The sequence below is a fragment of the Podarcis raffonei genome, chromosome 2, assembly GCF_027172205.1.
Source record: "Podarcis raffonei isolate rPodRaf1 chromosome 2, rPodRaf1.pri, whole genome shotgun sequence".
Lineage (NCBI taxonomy): Eukaryota > Metazoa > Chordata > Lepidosauria > Squamata > Lacertidae > Podarcis > Podarcis raffonei.
The window spans coordinates 32,396,980-32,417,019 of record NC_070603.1 but is presented as its reverse complement, the minus strand read 5'-3'; the positions used below and the strand labels follow the sequence as shown (position 1 = coordinate 32,417,019).

General features: G+C 42.7%; 1 protein-coding gene across 2 annotated transcripts in view; it reads right to left on the bottom strand.

Annotated features, from left to right (window-relative positions):
- ASPSCR1 (ASPSCR1 tether for SLC2A4, UBX domain containing) overlaps window positions 1-20,040 on the bottom strand; it is a 66,142-nt gene that overhangs the window by 34,550 nt on the left and 11,552 nt on the right. For both annotated transcript variants that reach the window (XM_053375691.1, XM_053375693.1), the window contains 4 exons: window positions 15,724-15,824; window positions 4,382-4,439; window positions 3,257-3,330; window positions 650-1,067 (listed from right to left, as the gene is read on the bottom strand). In XM_053375691.1, the coding sequence (XP_053231666.1) occupies window positions 650-1,067; window positions 3,257-3,330; window positions 4,382-4,439; window positions 15,724-15,824 (651 nt within the window). The remainder of the gene's footprint in view (window positions 1-649; window positions 1,068-3,256; window positions 3,331-4,381; window positions 4,440-15,723; window positions 15,825-20,040) is intronic.

Below are 20,040 nucleotides of genomic sequence, written 5' to 3'. Positions count from 1 at the left end.
CTCATTTCTGGAGGACAACCCCAATAAGATCTCAGGGTTATTTCGCCCTCCTGATGCATTTGGATGCTAGAAAAGCTGTGAAGAAGCAGAAGTCCTGCTGAGTTAAGGAAGTCAAAGAACCTCTCAACTATGGAATCCATTCAGAGACCAGGAGACAACACCAGAGGAAGCTTTAGTAAATCAAGATCCATTCCAGTTTCAGCAGAAGAGTGCAACTAGCTTCATAGTTTTCTGCCACTGGTTGTGAATGTACAGTTCAGTTTCTGTGCTTAATCCTTCAGTCTGCACAGCAAATCCCTAAGATCTGTGCTGCACTTTTGACTCAGCCCTGTCACTTTCACCTAACTTCACTGGTTCCTAACAACTTGGATTTCAAATGCACCAGATAAGGGCTATAAATTCCCGCTTTCCCACCAACTTATTCCACTTTGACTCTTAATACATCAGGTCAAGCAGGCCGAAGATCAAACTCTGCCCAAACTATGTGATGTTCATCAACATCAGAGGTTGTAGGCCAGAGGTTTACTGTAGGATTATGGGAGTGGAACTCTAACAAGCTTCCTCCATCTCTTCAAAAGCCAGTGCTAAAGGGGGACAAGCAAAGAAAATCCCGCCTCCCCAGAACACTGTAAGAAAGCCAAACCTCTACCTCGTTTTGTTCCTTTAGCTTTTCTGGACTGTTTTTTAGCTTCTTTGGCTTGGAAGGCCCTCCAGGACTGGACAGAGATGTTGATAGGCTTGGCGATGGCACATCCAATACAGAAGAGCCCCCACTCAGACGTTGGCCACCACCTACAAAAGGGACAAATGGGGAAGGCATCGAAGGAGAATGGCAGGTCACTGAGCTGCTCTGAGATTCTGCACTCCTGTCCTGCTTATCGGTGCTACTGCTGGCAAACAGAGCCTCATCGCTGCAGGTTGAGCTTGCTGGGGAGGCAGCTGAATGTGGCACAGGCAGACCCCCTGGCTCTTCGCTGGAAGGTGCCCTTGCTGTCAGATCTTCAGAAGGATATCCACCACTTCCAGCTTCTGCGTGGCCAGAGGTGGTGGACTTCTTTTTGACCACCCTAGACATAAAGGGAAAGAGTGAAGCAGTCGCTGACAGTGGAAATGTTGACTTTTTTCTTATTCACAAACAGCTCAGGCTAAACAAGTTCCCCAAGTCATTTCCTCAAGAAAGGAACAAACAACAACTTCGAAAAATCTGGGCACATAACACTCCACAGAAGCAATGCCTAAAAATAAATGCCACTCTTTACATGAACAAAAGCGGGCATTTTGTCCCAGGGGCTCCAACTTTGGGACGATAAGGAGTAGGTTAAAAAGTTGCAGATCACAATCCAAGTTCACTGCACCTCTTATAGAAAAAGAGACCAGCCCTACCCACTATCCCACCATTTTGATCAGTTGCATAATGGACAAAGAGGAAAACGAGTCAGAGCCTACGACTAATAAAAGTGACCTGAACTAACAGAATACAAATCACAACATAAAGGTAAAACCATTAGGTCCAGTCGTGACCGACTCTGGGGTTGCAGCGCTCATCTCGCTTTATTGGCCGAGGGAGCCGGCGTACAGCTTCTGGGTCATGTGGCCAGCATGACTAAGCCGCTTCTGGCGAACCAGAGCAGCACACGGAAAAGCCGTTTACCTTCCCACCGGAGCGGTACCTATTTATCTGCTTGCACTTTGACGTACTTTTGAACTGCTAGGTTGGCAGGAGAAGGGACCGAGCAACGGGAGCTCACCCCGTCGCGGGGATTCGAACTGCCGACCTTCTGATCGGCAAGTCCTAGGCTCTGTGGTTTAACCCACAGCGCCACCCGTGTCCCTAAATCACAACATACAGATTTATTAATTAACAAGAGTACAGTGGTACCTAGGGTTACATACGCTTCAGGTTACAGACTCCGCTAACCCAGAAATAGTACCTCAGGTTAAGAACTTTGCTTCAGGATGAGAACAGAAATCGTGCTCTGGCGGCGTGGCGGCAGCAGGAGGCCCCATTAGCTAAAGTGGTGCTTCAGGTTAAGAACAGTTTCAGGTTAAGAACGGACCTCCAGAACGAATTAAGTACTTAACCGAGGTACCACTGTATCCCTATCTTGCAGTCCAGAAAGTAGGTCAGGAGACATAAGTATGTACACACATACACAGGAAAAATATCACTCCCCTACAGAAACTATGTGGTCAGCCCACTGCAGGAAAGCTAGAATCAGTCTTTTCCTTTAATGATGAAGTGGCTCGCAGAACGATAATGAGAAAGGAGCAACGCCACATGTCCCAGGCTAAGGAGTGTGTGACTAAGGTAAACACTGGAAGACCTAATCAAGGGTTTGAGTATCATGCCTGAAATTTTAATTTCAGATACTCAGGTGTTGCATTCTCCAACACCTGAAGCCGCATGGAAGAGGCAGAAATGCCACCACCACCACTAACCCTCAAATTAGTCATTTCAGGGTTCACAAATAGTGTTGTATGTTTTAAGAGCTAAAAGACAGCAAACTCAAAATGAACAACTTCAGATTCATGTTAAAAAGTACATCAGCAATCAGCAAGATGGGAAGACTAAGTTTTTCACTGCCTGCAAAAGGAAAAAAGCAAGAGAGCCAGGAAAAACTCACGGGGATATACAATATGGCTACTGGTGTTAAGAAAGCCCTGCCCTACATCCTTACTAATCTCATCTCATGTGAAGCTAGTCCTCTCTTGCTTATCTCTATTTATAGGGAGGGATGTATAAGTCAAGGATCGGGAACCAGATGTTTTAGAGACCACATCTCCCACCACCCTTGACCACTGGCACTGCTGGCTGGGGCTGATGGGAATTGGAGCTTGACCACATCTGGGGGGCACCAGGTGACCAATTTCCTGGTGCAGGAGAACATATTCAGGAACCAGTGAAGGCAAACTTTTCCAGTCAGCTGGAATGCTGCAAAGCATGGATATATGGTTTGCTAGAAGCAGTTAAAGGTTCTGCTCAGAGTTTCACAGTGCTTCCTCCTGAGTGAAGCAGACAAGCCATTATGAAGAAATTCCTCCCAGCAAAATTGGGGGGTAAGTGGCAGCAGCTGCAGCTACAGAAAGTATATCTAAGCAGCTGTTTCCTAAAAAGGAAAATCCAATCATTATCAAATACCACAAATATTGGTCTCTGGACATTTCCTTAAATGCATCCCTTATGCAAAAAAAAATAAAAAATAAAGAGGGAAGCAAAGCACACTAATAGGGAAGACAGTTTGTTCTTTCTCCCAACCTGATGATAGCATTGCCTCCTGTCAGACCAAGTGACTTCAGACTTGTCTTCTCCAAAGCAGTTTTCCCAGTTACCTGCAAAAGAGATGAAGGCAGACACACTTCTTAGTTATGAAGAGGCTCACGCTCAGAACTGACACCGAGGAATAATTTGAGGGCTACCTCACGTACTCTGTCATACTTGTAAGCAGCTTTATGCTATTTTAAATGTGTTGAGCGTGGAGTCAGGGAAGCTTTGCAGGCATAAAAGGTCCCATGTCCAGTTCTTGGCATCTCCAGTTGAAGAGGGATGGGGAACCCATGACCAGATGTTGCCCCAGCCAGCATGGCCGATAGAGATGATGGGAGTGTAGCAACGTCTGGAGGGCCACAGGTTTCCTACCCTTGAAAGAAAGGATTCTTGGATCATAAGATTCAGAAAGGCAGGTGTTGCTTGAGGCATTGGATGCCACTGCCAGTCAGAGTAGACAAATCTGGGTTGAATGAACTACTGTTCTGGCTTGGTATTAAACAACTTCCCAAATTCATGTTCAAGGGGGCAACTTCTCATCCAGAAGGAAGCTCAGAAAAAATCAACTGTCTCCGCCACCCACCCTGCAAGGGCAAACAACCATCCTGTGCGCTTGCAAGATGGCAGAATCAATATCAACCCCCTCTTAGTCTCAGCATACGGGTGATCTATGCAGACCCAGGGGAAGGATATTGTTTATTTATTTGGGGGAAGGGGAGCCTCCAGAATGCTGACATATAAAGTATTAAACAAAAACAAAAATGCTGCAGAGATCAAAACATGGAAAAAGCAAATATTTATTAAAATGAAACCACTGTTGTGACTCTTGAGCTTTAAAAGAACTTAAAAAAACACACAGACAGGTCATTGAGAATGTTTTATGGGCTCAGAGGCTTGTGCTGAGCGACCCGTGATTATGTTCCAGCAGAGGGTTTTTTTTTCCTCCCCCACACAAACACGTCAAGCTTTGAAGAGACCAAAGCTCTTCCATTTCCCTTCTTCAGCAAGCCCAGAGATGGAACACATTTTCCAGGCTGGAAAGCTGTGCAGGGTATATTTTGTTATTTTCAGTGGCAGATGAAGGGGGATGGCTGAGAAGAGGGTTTGTTGACTTACCTCATCTCGCATGTAAATACAGACGGGGGAGGTCTCACAGGGCTGCTCCACGTATACCCTGCAAGGGAAAGGGAAAGCGGGCATGCCCTATTAAGATAATTCTATGCTGGCTTCAAGCCCATTGGAAAAGCAACCTGTCTGACCCAAATCCAATATATATAGATATATATCTTGTGAGATTTTCCAAGTCTGTCCCAATCCAAATATCCTATGGATGTGGATATTCCAAGCCCAGTCTACATCTATCAGTATTAATGCTCAATTTGCAAACCACTATTTTCTCTCAAGTTTTTCTTTGGGGGGGGAGGTTTGCTTCAGAAAAGAGTCGTACTGAAACCAACTGTATTACACAGCATCAGGGAATGACTCTTAAAACACGGCACACAGCCTGACTCAGTTTGCAAAAAAGTCCAATTCAGGTTGGTCTTCAAGTGTTGGGTCCTAAAGGTAAAGGACCCTTGACCATTAGGTCCTTGACTGACTCTGGGGTTGTGGCGCTCATCTCGCTTTATTGGCTGAGGGAGCCAGCATACAGCTTCCGGGTCATGTGGCCAGCATGACTAAGCCGCTTCTGGCGAACCAGAGCAGCGCACGGAAACGCCATTTACCTTCCTGCTGGAGCGGTACCTATCTATCTACTTGTACTGTGACGTGCTTTCGAACTGCTAGGTTGGCAGGAGCAGGGACCGAGCGACGGGAGCTCACCCTGTCGCGGGGATTTGAACCGCCGACCTTCTGATCGGCAAGTGCTAGGCTCTGTGGTTTAACCCACAGCACCACCCGCTTCCTAATCTGGCCCAAAAGACAGTTTCCCTCGGGCCACACACCTGACATCAGGTGCTGGACAGGCAAATACCTGGAGGAACATTGGGAGCCTTAATGTGCACTGCCTATTGTTCCTTGGCAAATGGGACTTGTATTCGTGCCTTTTAAATTTGGTGCTCAATGTAAGTCCCACTGGGATTCGCTCAACTCAAGTTGAGCTCACCCCTACTGAAAGCGGAGCTTGCAGCTGACTGGCGGTGTCTGCAAACCCTGCCTTCGGCGGGGATCTTCCTTTGCAGCCCCACTTGAGTTCAAGCCAGAAAGAAAGAAAGAAAAGAGTGGCTCTGCACACAAGAGAGCCAGTGTGGTGTAGTGGTTAAGAGCGGTAGACTCATAATCTGGGGAATGGGGTTCACGTCCCCGCTCCTCCACATGCAGCTGCTGGGTGACCTTGGGCCAGTCACACTTCTCTGAAGTCTCTCAGCCCCACTCACCTCACAGAGTGTTTGTTGTGGGGGAGGAAGGGAAAGGAGAATGTTAGCCGCTTTGAGACTCCTTAGGGTAAAGCGGGATATCAAATCCAAACTCCTCCGAATCCAAAATAAGGAGGGTGCCTTTTATCATATGTGGTGGGAATGTAGTAATATCAAAAAAAAATTGGGAGATGATACATAATGAACTGAAAAAATGACGTTTGTTAAAAAACCAGAAGTGTTTTTACTAGGTATTTCTGATCAAGGACTGCCAAAAGAGAAATGGAAAATATTCATGTACGCGACAACAGCAGCAAGAATCCTAATAGCACAAAACTGGAAGACTGGAGAAATACCTTCAAAAGCACAATGGCAGGAAAAATTGATGAACTACGTGGAATTAGCAAAGCTAGCGGATAAGCTACATGAAAAAGACAATAGTGATTTAGAAAAAGAATGGGAACCTTTCATAAACTATCTGAAGAAACAACTGAAAGAAATGGACTCGGTAGCAGGATTTGAATAAACATTCACAACTTTACTTAACAAAATGCATGAGGAATAACATTGTAATAACATTTTGACAGATAAGGAATAGCAAATTTTATCATTTAATGTAACAAGCCAGAGGGGGAAGCTGAAGGAAGTCAATGGGACGGGGGGAATGTAGAATGTATGTTTGGAAATGATTTTGATACTTGTTCTTAGAAAAGAAAACTAATAAAAATTAGATACAAAAGAAAGAAAGAAAGAAAACTTGTAAGGCTGAGCTTCAGAGGTCAGCTGTGTGCCTACACACAAGTCTCCTCTACCTCCCTCAGTTTTTGCAAAGAGAGAGGAGCTAGTTGAAACCACTGTATGGCTGCCACAGTGCAGTTTATGTTTCCCTTAGGAAATGAAAGGGCCAAAGAAAGAAATGTACAAAAATGGGGGAGGCAGGAAGAGGAGGATAGAAAGGAAAGAGAAAGACGGAAGGAGACACCAAGGGCGCAGAATGGAGGAAGGACACTGCAGCAGGCACTACGGTAGTGTCGGAGAATGTTACGCTGATGTCTGGGTGCATTTTAGTGAATCTGGTGGTTTCATAATCTCTGGATTTTTTATTGTTCAAATAGGGGCGTATGGCTGTGGCTATGGGTAAAGTGGTACCTCTAGTTACGGACATGATCTGTTCTGGGGTGCCGTTCGCACCCTGAAAAGTCCGCAACTAGAGTGGCGCTTCTGCGGCTCAGCAGTAACATCTAGACCAAAGGAGCGTTTCAGCCCTGTTCTTGAGTTTGTTTAAAATCATTTAAGGTTTATGATTTCTCTATTTCCTTCTGAGGAAACTGAATAGTTCAGTGAAATGAGGTTTGTAGTTGGCATCCCGTTATGGCTTTGTTCAATTCTAGGTTTTTCTAATTTTTTCCTTAAACTTTTTGATTTTTGTTATTTGGTTTAATTCCATAAGATATTATTTCTAGTTGATTACTTCTCATTTCAGGGATTTTCACGGTATTTTATTTTGTTTTGTATAATTTCTGGGTTCCGTGACTGTCTTTTTTCGATTGTTATCTGAATATATTAGAGGCTGATAAAGTTTTTATCCATGATATTAAGGGGAGGACCTTTGTGGTGGTAGTACCCTGTATATTAATTCTCTCCTCATTGAGGCTTGCCGGGTGGTACCTATATTAAGTCCTTTCAGCATAAATTGAACACCTTTTTATTCTCCCAGGCATTTTAGAAGTTCATTTTTTTGACATTGGACCAGATTACTTCTGCTTAGGTTTTAAATGATGTTTTGATGTTTGTTCTGTTTTTTAGGCAGGAAATTATTTTCTTTAATATTTAAATTAATACATAAGTGTTTATTGTCTTAACTCTGTGTGAACCACCAGAAGACATAGTTGACTGAGTGGCTAATAAATGTTCTAAATAAATATTATTAAAATATTCATTTGTTGATTTCTGTATGCTGTAGGCAACTGATATTGAAAGGAAGGCCGTGTGTGTGTGTGTGTGTGTGTGTTTTGGTTGGTTAGCAACCCTGCTGTAGAAAAAAGGTGTAGATAGAGCTAAAGGCTAAGACAAATTAGTAGGCCTAAAGGTACTCCCAGCATTTGTGAATATGCTTTGCACCCCTGCCTACAGGATACTTGCCTGTGGAAGAAGGCTATTGCTGCTAACAATTTTATACAGAAGGAATAGAGAAAAGTATATCCAAAACCCAGCAAGAAGACTTCATTCCGAACTCCAACTCAATTCCTGTTTAGGACTGAATCAGGCCTAGGGAAGATGGAATGTTGCTCTTTCCTGAAGCAGAATCTGTCGTGCCCGAGTTCAGTTTAGAATTATGAGATTTCAGGCACCAAACAAAAATACTTGGTCAAGACAGGAAAATAAGAGTGCCTCAAAGGCATTCTATGTTACATTCACCAGCACCACAAAATGAATGGTTAGCACTGAAAGGCTGAAAGGAAAGGACCAACAAGATTTAAGCCTAGTGGGACTGGATTTTAAGAAGGTTTTCTTTTTGGAAGGGTGGGCAGGAATTAGTAGAATAGCACACCTTCTTAGATTCACACCTCCTATATAAAGTCATGTGGCAAATGTCCTAAATAATAACCCGTAGTTCATTCTCCAAGAAGACAGTAACTGCCAACAAGACACATCATGGACTATATTGTAGACTCCCATTAGTACCCAACAAAAAATGGGTTTTATAAGGAAGTTCCCAATCTTTGTAGAGATGTCTCTTCAAACTCTCTCACCGCCTTTCACCTCCGTTCAGCTACATGGTTAAAGCAAAATAATTCTACCCACATTTTTTCCAGCAGTGGGGGAAGAATAGTGTGCAGCAGCCCAGTTCACTCAAATGGAGAAAACCATTTCGTGTTTGACCAGTAAGCATTTGGTGAAACAGAAAAAGCGTCACGCCAACATTAAGGGTTGACTGGTACCTAACCAATATTTCCAATGCAGAACGTGTTTCATGTTGGCAGATGTGAAGCTATGCTCCTGAAAAGGAGAAGAATGACATATGCCTAAAGTACAGGCTTTGGAAACTGGAACTTACTCAGGACAGTTCTACAATAACAGTTCTTAACAGTAAATGTCAAGGTCAAGCTCAAAAGAGCACCCTGCCAATGACAAACCTGTGAGGACAGAAGAGGAGCTGCAGGATTCCTAAAAAGCCTTCTCTCTGAGCATGACATTTGTGTAATAATCAATTTCATTCTATAGAAGCAGTGCAAATCAGAAAGGTGAGATAAGGATAAGGTCACACAGCAGAATTTTCTTCAGGATGCTTTAAATAACCTGCTGCTAGTGGAACCCTTGGAGTTGCTTGTGTCACTACTAACTATTCCAATGTTTAGCCATCGTTGAGGATTTCTGGCAAGAAACATCCTACAGCAGATTTGTCTCCTACATCATTTCTTGCTTTCAAAGCAGGAGTTCTATCTAACAGGTTTCCAACACTCTTTGGATTGATGTTCCATACTCAGTTTCCCTGAACTGTCCCTTGCAAAGGAAGCATTCTAAACTAAGGTCCTTCCTTTTCAAGTTGCCTTACTCCACTTTCCTGTTATTTTCTTCTTACACTAATAACTTCCACATTATATTTTCAGAATACCAAAGACATGGTGGGTACTTCCTCAAAACCAAAATAAAAAGCTACAAAAGCAGTACAGGTGACAGTTCTCTGCAAATGTCAGGTCTGAAGCTGGGATTCAGTTAACTGGCACTGCTAGCGGAAGCCTATACAAGGACCTTCATTAGAACTACAAGGCTTTTTCCCTCTCCCCTCGCACCTTCCCAATTCGCTGGGGGGGGGGAGGCAGGAGAACCCCCAGAGGAACCCCCAGGGAAGAGGAAGAGAGGGGAGATTATTCCATTGGACAAGCAGAAATGCATGTCCTGATGGAACATTTGTAAAAGCATGTTGCTGAATTCCTCCCGACATGTTTAACATGCAAGGCTACACAGGAATGCAGGGATCTGATAGACAAGCTAAAAGGGCCGCCCCTCTAAATCTGGATAGCCCGGGCATTAATATCCCAAGACTGTGTCTCCCTGATCAAGCCTCTGCAAAAGATGACACACACATAGCCCCAAGAGATGAGATTGTGTGCAATAGTTGGGAGCCAGCAGGCCCCTCCTCCAGCTGCTGCTAATCCATTACGTGCATTCTCTGAGGCAAGCAGACACATCAAACAGGCTGCCATTTCTTTGATGTGCTGTTCTTCAGAAGGGGAACAGCAGGCAGATTAGATTCCCTCATGTAGGGATCTGACAGGGCCTGTAAACATCTTGTGTAAGGACTAGAGCATGCCGAAGGAGGAGGAGGAGGAGGTGGAGCAGTTCACAATAGCTTCCAGACCTTCTTCAGACCTAATTAGCAGAAATGGACACAAGGGACCTGGGGGGAAATTCCAGTGGGTTTACCATACTTATCCCCCTTGTGCTCCAAGAAGAGTTTCAGAACTCCAAGAAAACTCTCCAAATGGGGCTGCCAAAGGAGGATGCAGAAGGGTCAAGCAGCTAGACAAACAGCTGTGGCTACCAGCATCCATGCTAAAACAGCTACTGAGCCAGATGGCTTACAAAACGCAGAAGCACCCCAACTTACACAACGACCAAATGCAGCCAGGAAGATCACCAGCTCAGTTCACTACTCTGCCAGATCACGTATGGCTTTTTAGTGTTCCTAATTTTTTAAAAGCAGAATACCATCCAAATGGCTGCCTTCCCATCCCGGAGGGCAGAATATCCCAGCTGTCTGTCGTGGACTGAAATTAATAATAATTAGAACTTCTGTTAGTGCTTCTCATCTTCAAAAGAGATGTTTCATCAGCACTGTCATACCTTAAACCACAATAAGCCAAATGTCTGCAAAAGAAAAAGAAAAATGTCGGCTGATAAACCAAGCAAAGATATTGCAGAGACCAAGAAGCCGTGCTCAGGGGGTATGCACTCATCTCAGAAGCTGATAGCTTCATTGGGCAAACATATGAAGCTGCCAAAGACCAAGTCAGACCAGTGGCCAATCTAACTCACTCAGACTGGCAGCAGCTCTCCAAGGATCTCTGGATCATGGTACCCAAAATCTGTTAGTTTGTTTTAAATGGGCACCTAGACACTTATTCATGTAAAGAGTGCTCCATCACTGAGCCATGGCCCTGCCCCTAGGTAAGACTACAATTTTAGTTCTTAAGATGAGTTTTACTAGTATTTCATGTATTTCTTTTTAGAGAGAGAGTTCTCTATTAAACACGTTTAAGGACCAAAGTAGTGGCACCAGCCTAGCCACATCATTGGCCAGCGAGCACTACTCTCCAAATTTTAAGAGCTTCTGAAATTCTCTGAAAGCAACACCAGACCCAAAATTTATACATATATACATCCTGCCACTTCATGAAATGGTCAAGAGAGAGAGGACGTAGGGCAGGGAGAGGAAGCAGTGTGAAGACGAAACTTCCCCACTACTTTAAGAGAAGGAAACGGGAATAAGAAGTGTGCAATAAATCCTCCAGAATAAGCAAGCAGATTCCCAACTTCAGTGGGATCACTTGTAAGAAGAAACGTATGCCTATGGCAAAAGGAGGGAACATAAATTTAAGTAAATAGCAGGCTTCCAAAGAGAAAAGACAGCAACAACATGTGACACCAGCAGCATGAACAGAGTAAACTTGTATTCTGCTTTATGATCAGAAGCCAACCAAATTAGGCTAGGGAAAAAACCAATAAAAAAATTAAATTAAATGCAGCCTTTTGAAATACAGTTAGAGCCTCCCCAAGAGTTGAGCAGATGCCCTGGAATCAATTCAGTATTCAAGCAACAAATTTAAAAAACTAGTAGGACCCCCAAAATCATTGATACTGAAGTAGGATTTTCCATACACAGAGTTCTTCAAAATAACATTAGCTCATGAAATAAGATGACAGCATGCCACAAAACCAAGAGCAGGGGGAAATCTACTAAATGAACCAAACCCTTCTTGTTTTGTATTGCCCTTCCAGTGAATTTCTTATACGTCACAGAACTCTGGAAGGAAAAATATTTTGAAACATGAACAGTTTTGTGGCATCGAGACCCGACAGATGCAATAGACAAAACAAGTTTCTAGGAAGATAGGAATGATGTGCTATAAAAGTCGTAGAGCAAGAGTTGAAAAGCTTTAAACACTAGTGGGGGTAAAAATAAAAATAAAAAAGCTATAGAAGATACAATACTTCCCTACAGCACAGAAACTATGGAAGATGTCATAGAATGTCATCTGGATGGTCTGACTCTGTATAAGGAAGTTTCCCAATTTCAGAGCTTTGAGGAGTACCTCTCATGCTTTGTGTGCTGAGACACGCTGATGTGCTGCCATAGAACTGGCAGCATGTCACACAAGTTAAATAATGAAAGGCTTTTGTGAGCCCAACTTTTCACCAAAAGAACCCTGCTACATCTTTTCTATAATTCACTGCTCCAGTCTCATCTCCTTCCAATCAGCCTCTGTTGAAGGTGATTAGTTTTACTGCGCCTTTGCATGTGAAGTGACTTCTGATGGAGACACAGAGCAGAATTACCTGAAGTCAGAGGAGGCCAGATGTTATTTTCAGGAAGAAGGCCCAGATCAACAACTCAGGAACTCCTCCAAGTGTGGCTATTCTTGTGTACACTAAGAGCTTTAAGAATTAGCTGCGTTTTCAATTTTAATTCAGGAAACAGAAGTATATATCCCATGATAAAGTACGGGAGATGACGGCTTAAAGATTTCATAATCATAGCATAATCCATGACAAATTCTGCATGTCAAGATGCATTTGGAGTTCACACTAAATCATGGGTTATCGTGACGGGAACAAGTCTACTTTGCTTCTCATCTCACGCACTGACCCCTACTCTACAAGCTCCACCACCAGCACCCCCGTGTACACCACGGTGTCCTCAACCTTCCCTGGCAGTGAGAGCAGAAGGTCTGCAGGAGGCTTTTACTCATGCTTGCGTGAAGGCAGGTAGAACAGGCTCCCTGATTGCAAGGAGTCTACTCACAAACACACACAATCAAGCAAATGCAAACAGAGGTTTCCTACAGATCTTCTCCATACAAGCATGGGGAAGCCCAGGGACTGGGGGGCAACGCACAGGAAGATATTAAGGACGGGGCTTGCATGCACCCCCCGCCCCCTTCCAACACTTCGAGCATTTGCATGGTCAGGTAAATTCCTAATAAGAGTCAGCAAAGTAAGGCCTGAGGGAATTTGTGTATGGTAATAAACAGAATATGGGACGCGGGTGGCGCTGTGGGTTAGTCATGCTGGCCACATGATGCGGAAGCTGTACGCCGGCTCCCTCGGCCAATAAAGCAAGATGAGCGCTGCAACCCCAGAGTCGGCCATGGCTGGACCTAATGGTCAGGGGTCCCTTTACCTTTAATAAACAGAACAATCTTTACACAGATCCATCAGTAGGGGCTGAACTACAGAAGAAGACTGCCAAGCGGATCCGAGGTAATCCCTAGTTGGGGGTTTCTACAGAGTGTGGTGTGCACTGTGCACAATAAAGCCATTAGATGTGAGCCAGCACATGGAGGAAGGGCTAACAGGTATATCTTTTGTAAACGTCTGAAATTAGGAGTGCTTTGTGGCAGTCACACAACGATGCAGATAGACATAAACAGTATTACTTGCGAGGTTAATGTCTCCAATGTGTCGGGCGGGAGGGGGGCGGGCAGGAATACAGAGACTGCAAATCCACTAGCTGGCAAAGAAATAGCACTCATCTGCTTGTTGTTATTCATACCAGAGTCCAAGCTGGCCCACCCACCCCTTTCCTGGTAGTTCTATCATTTCAGCTTTAGAAGTCCTGGTACGACAGTAGGTCGATGACTCCTTTAGATGATTGTTGGAATGGTTTCTGAGCCCGAAAGAAACAACCGCCAATTACACAATCCTACAACACAGCACGTGGACTACGGAAAAAGACCTTTAAATAGAACGGGAGCCAAGAGCTCCCATTGGATCAGAAAGAGAACTTGGAACGAATTCAAGAAGCAGAGATGACAGAAACCGTACGAGGCTGAGAGCCCCTTCCCAAGTGTTAGAAGATTTGCCTAATAAGTGAATGTGATTGGGGGGGGGAGAGAGTGTGTTAAAGACGCTCCAATAGAATTTGTAGCAATCGCCCTTGATTTATGAAGTTCAGCCTTCCATGCCACAAAAAAGAAAAAAAGTTAAGCAACAAAATTGTCTTGGAGTATGGATCATTCGTTTGACATTTTTGGTTTGAAAGAGCACCTTTTATTCTTGAATCCTCCTCAGGAAGAAGGAAAGCACTAAATGTAGGCTGCAGCAAGAGGGAGGCAAACCCTCACAGAAGCTTTCTAATACAGAGACGCTATATTGGAAGTGTAGACCGATTCCAGGTTAGAACAAGGCCTTTCTCCACTATAACCATAACAGCAAAGGTTTGAAAAAGCCCATTCAGTCAACACTATGTGCTGCAAGCATGCTTGGAACTTCTCTGCACAGTCAAAAATGTGCTCAATCAAGTTCTAGCCTTGGCACAATTCTCTTACACATCCCCTTTCAATCCCATCTGTGCATATGGGATTGCATACAATACAACCCTTCTAAAAAACAAAAACAAAAAAGGGATCATTAAAAAATATAACTATGAACAACATGATGATACTGTTACTCAACTTGTGAAATGTACACAAGAACGGCTGGGTTTTGATTTTTCTTTTCCTTTGCTTTCTTTTTGTTAAATATGTCATTTCTATTGTTTTATTACTTTTGAATATAAATGATTTTTTAAATGAAAAATGGGGGGGGAGCAGGAGCATACAACCACTGAAGACTGAAATAAAACACTGTGTTGGGGGTGGGGTGGGAAGAGAAAGGAAGTTGTGTTTGTCTCGCCAGTCATACGGCACAATAGCTCGTGGCACTTGTGCAACCACATTTCATAGAGCAACCAAAACAGCAGCAAATGTACCCTCCTGGTGAAAAAAATCACATCATCCTAGATAAAAAATGTTGTGTATGGAGCAGCAGTTCAAAGGATACTGAGGGAGGCACACACAGACATGCGAAAAATGTACAGTCATTGAGAAACAAAATGCATGTTAATGGCACAATAAACTGACCGTGAAGAAGTACCCCTGGAGAAAACACACACACACATACACGGCTTAACAGGGTGTGTGGGTGTATCAAAAGCTGCTTTGGAAGTGTGCAAGAGGTAGCAAAGAAGCAGCAGAGGAAAAGAGGCACTTTAATGAGATATAAAACGGTATGTTTGGACAAAGGCACAAGTCCTCTTCAAGTGCTCAAAAGAACACATGAGGACTTAAACTGGGGAGGGGGTGTGAATGTGCGTGCACACACACTCTACCTAATTTTGAGTACTCGTTTGTTCTTCTGAATGCATGAAAACTGATGGCTACATTTTAAACACTATGGGCAGGGATGGGTGATTTGAAGCAAGGAACTGATAGGTTAGGTAGGAAAGGGCTAGCTGCTCACTTCCCTCACCACTTCTCAGCTTAACCCTTCCATAGTATCTGTTAACACACAGAAAGGCCATCGGGCTGCAGTTACATGCCTTTGTGTGTAATGAGTAGTTTGGACCTAGTGGTGTATCTTCCCGTCTTTCTGCTGGGAGCTAAACGAGACAGGAAAGAGGATAAGAAGTCTGAAAATGGCCAAGTAGTTAACCAATACTCTCTTGCCAGCATTATTCTCCTCAAATGCAGACTGAGCTATCATCCACTTCCATTGCTGAACCCCCACTTTTAAGCAGTGATTCCAACTTCCTTAAAGGAAACTAGCAGTTTTTGCCCTGAATGAATCCAAGTTCCAGGACAATGATGAAAGGTGATCCCATTTGCAGTATAACCCAGTCCTGCCCAAAGCAACTGTCATTAGTGAGTAAATAGTGAACAAAGAGCTATGAAGCATAACAATCATATTAAATACAGTCATTAATCTGAAAAGTATTCATTAGTGGAGCCTTATTCAAGTAGCAGCACAGAATCTATTCATTCATGACATCTTAACCCTCTGTGCTTTTCATCTTCAGCTTTCTGAAACATTTCTCTCTCATCGCTCTCTGTCTGCACTCACCTGGTCTGTGCAAAGTGGTTAAGAATATCCCACAAGGTCTGACTGGAGCAAAACGTGTCTTGGAGCCTAGAGCAATCATCCAGCTGCAGCACAATCCGTACCTAGGAGGTAGAACCCAGGGAATTAGAACAGAATATATATGTCCCAAATAACTAATGGCAGAACAGTATTTGACAAGTTGCTTAAGGTCACATCTGGCAAGTCAGCCATCCAGGGTCATGTCAGGCCAACTGTATCCTGACCTCCCCATCCAGAATTTTGACTAATGCTTCAGACCAATAGATATCAGCACATACAGTGACCCAAAAAACCAAACAGATCATGTGGATCAAATTGCAGTTCCATTATTGTCTCTCTAGAGACATGCATACAAGACTTAGATGGCAGAACTATATTTTGAACAAAACCACACTGCAGAGTCCATGGACTGCACTACTTCATACTTCAAGTGAGGGATGATATTTGTCAATGGACGCCTGCGCAGAAAAGTAGAACATCGGGGAGAATCAAGGAGAGAATCAAGTTATTCCATGGGAACTCTATCATTCTATGATTGGAAGTGTTCCTGATTCAAAAAAGCCTGTTTACAATAGCTAATCTTGACCCATCTGCATTCAACTGCATCCTGACTGGTCCTGAAAAGAATGGCAGCAGGAGTGCAGAATGGAAAGTTATATGAACTTGGGTGTTTACAGTACTTGGATATCAGCTTCATCACCTGGGGTCAATGCTGCTATACATGATGTGGCTGTACTTTGACATACTTCAAATGAGCAATAATCAGAGGTGTTTGAGTTTCTTCATATATGCAATTACCTCCTTGGCTCCACGGAAAATAGGGAGATATAAAAAGACTGGATCACAAACAGAGTTCCTTAGGGTAGCTACGAAACTGGACTATTAACGTTTGTGGGTAACTGTCATAGAGGGTTGTGCAGACTTAAGAGCTCCTCCAGTTTGCATGTCTACTCTACTATAAAATAATTTCAAATAAAAGATAGTCACAACGGCAAGCATGTGCATGTTTTGCCAACAGTTTTTTGTGTGTGTTCACATCTGTTTTTGCCAGATAGTTCTATTGGCTTGGTAGTTAGGCACGGCTGCAGACACAATATATGTTAATGAAGTTTTCTTTTTCATGGGCACAGACAGCTGGGTCTCACTATGTTAAGTCAGAAACAAGAGGACATTTGGCATAATCACAGGGATCCACAACTAAGGACAAAAGAGCATTAGGGTGGGATAACAAACAAAGGAATGCCACTAAGAAATCCTTGTAGAGATATCCCAATATCCATAGGAGTTTGTGTGCAGGCACACACAATAAGATATGTTTTCTCCCATGTATAAGTTCCTTAGAACTCATGATAAGGTATCTTATTCAAAATAGCTCTTCTTCTCACTAGGCTAGATCTCATCTGAAGTCTAAAGACACTGAATAATTAGCTTCCCTATGTCTAAGGGAAAGTTATTTTACACTTTAGATCTGTTCTCACCACTGCACATGATCCTGGGATCCTGTCACAGGCAACTTTAAATCTCGTAGCCACTGGGGAAAACAACCCATCCAAAAACCTGACCTGAAACACGTTCATTCAGAGGTAGATTTCTTTCTCACTCTGAAAGCAGAATTAAGAAAAGCTAATATTATATTATGAGGCATCCAGCCTGTGTTGGCTTAAAGAATGGATCACCCTGGAGAATTTGGATTTGTTAGATCTAGAAGGCTTCAACAATAGATATGGTTGGCATGCTTACTTGTGGCTCAACAAAGGAAAGGTTCATAAAGGATTTTCCAACCATATTTTCAGAGGTGCATTGCTTGAAATTTGGGGGGGAAATAAGATTTTTTTGGAAAAAAATACCCCTTGGTGGTTATCTCCGACAGATATTTTAACAATAAAAAAGTGAACATGGAAGTGAAAAGGTTAACGTATGAAGACATATTGATTAAAGCGGAAAAAGGTTGGAAGATTAAATCATATGACGAACTGAAAGATAGATTGACAGGTTGGCTGCAATATCATCAAATAAATGCACTTTGGAATGAGGATAAAAAATTGGGGATGAACGAGAAAAAATCTAGATATCAGATAGAAGTGTTAGAAGGGAAAACTAAACTCTTAGCTAAGATGTATAATCTGTTGTTAGAATGGGACACAAAAGAGGAATTGGTAAAGGAGGTAATGATAAAATGGGCCATGGACATTGGACACAACATAGAGTATGACAAGTGGGAGAGGTTATGGAACAGAGGAATGAAATTTACAGTATGTGTCACGTTAAGAGAAAATTTGGAAAAAATGATGCATCATTGGTACATCACACCGGTAAAATTAGATAAAATGTATAAAAGTGGAAATAAAATGTGTTGGAGATGTAAGCAGAAGGAAGGCGATTTTTACCATATGTGGTGGGTGTGTGACAAAATTAAAAAAAATTGGGAGCTCATATATAATGAACTAAAAAAAATCTTTAGGTACACCTTCTTAAAAAGACCAGAGGCATTCCTCTTAGGAATAATCGGAGATGAAATTAAAAGAGAAGACCAGAATTTATTTCAGTATATGACAACGGCAGCCAGGATATTGATAGCTCAAAACTGGAAATCAGCAGAGACTCCCACAATTATAGATTGGCAAACAAAATTATTTGAATATGCAGAATTAGCAAGAATGACAAACAAAATTAGACATCAAAAAGAAACAAAGTTTATTGAAGAATGGAGTAAATTTGTGAAGTACATTGAAAGTAATTGTAACAAATTAAAAACTACAGTAGGCCTAACATAAACCTTGCTATGCGTAAATCACAGAGTTAGAAACTGCAGGAGAAGAAAAGATGTAAGAAAACCGCAACAGGATAGGAGGGAAGTCAAGACGTGTGTTAACGTTGTGTAAATAAGTGGATGATACTTATAATTGATTAATAAGAGTGTTTTCTTTTTTATTTTTGTCTGTTTATTTTTCCTCTGTTGTATGTCTTTTGTTTTTCAATAAAATTTCAATAAAAAGCAAATTTTAAAAAAGGGGGGAAAAGAAAAGCTGAATGCTTCCAATGTAAATTAATTACTTCTTCAGCAAGGAATTTCACTTGCACAATGTTAAAAATGGCCAACTGGTAGATCCAAAACAGAAGGAGGCAGCCATAGTTCAAAAGGGGCTGCGTCTGACCAAGGCAGTCATGGACAAAACGATAAAGGGAAGGTCAGTCAAAAGTTCCCTTTGGGAGAAGCCATCATGGAGGAAGTTTGGTCAGAAACTGCAAGCACTTCTGACCAGCACAAACCTAATTTCCATTTAAGAACACTCTTCATCTGACACGCCACATGGTCAACTCAGCCCCTGGATTTTTGTGATATAAAATAATGCTTGACTTAAATAACTGTGCAACTGACATGGGCAAGAAAAATCTCCTTTATGGAGAACAGAACTTTTCCCTCCTAAGCCATGGATCTGAGAACCACCCACACTATCAACTGCAATCTGAAAGCCTGAGCAAGTAAATGACATGCAGGCGTGGTCCAATGACGTCTATAAACATTCAACAACAAGCAACTCCTGCGAACACAGAATTTGTGTTCTTTTTATGATAGCTTTCACTGTAACTGGGAGGGCAAAACGCTCTTTTTAACAAGCAAATTCTTTGAGAAAACACCAATGAAATCTCCAGAGTTGGCAATGGGGCAAGAGCGCTGAACCACCATCCCACTGAACTCATTCTGCACATGGGCCTCATCACCGAAGCATCCAAGGGTTCTGGGGAAAGAGACAGACACAACAAAATCCTTCCAAGATTTTAACAAGAGTTTTTTTAAAGTAAACCCTATACACCATAAAATCCAACGTGCCCTAGTGCTTTCATTGGCAGGGTATGATTGCACCATGACCGAGAGATGTGACCTGCTTGGAGCCAGCAGCACGCCCCTAGGAAGCAGAGCTTCAGACACTAAGCGCAAGGGCCAAAGTAGTTTCATCCTATCACTGTCATGGCTTTCCCTGTTTCTTCATTGCCCAAGACCAGCCTCTGGATTATCCTTGGCTGCATAAGGGTGCCGACAACTGACATCACCGGGCTAGAAGACTCTTGCCCAGAAATTGACTCTGCCAATTGCATCAGTTTTTTAGGCAGCAGTTCAAAGCCAGTCATGACACGAGAGTCATATTCAGGCAATTAAATGAAAACTTCACAGAAATCCCAAGCTACGTATAAATATTAATCTTTTTATCCAGCAAACAGAGCCATGCCAATTAGTTTCTAAGTTTACAAACACACGAGTACAAGACTGATGAAGAGCTAAAGTGCTGTGTTAGTTCT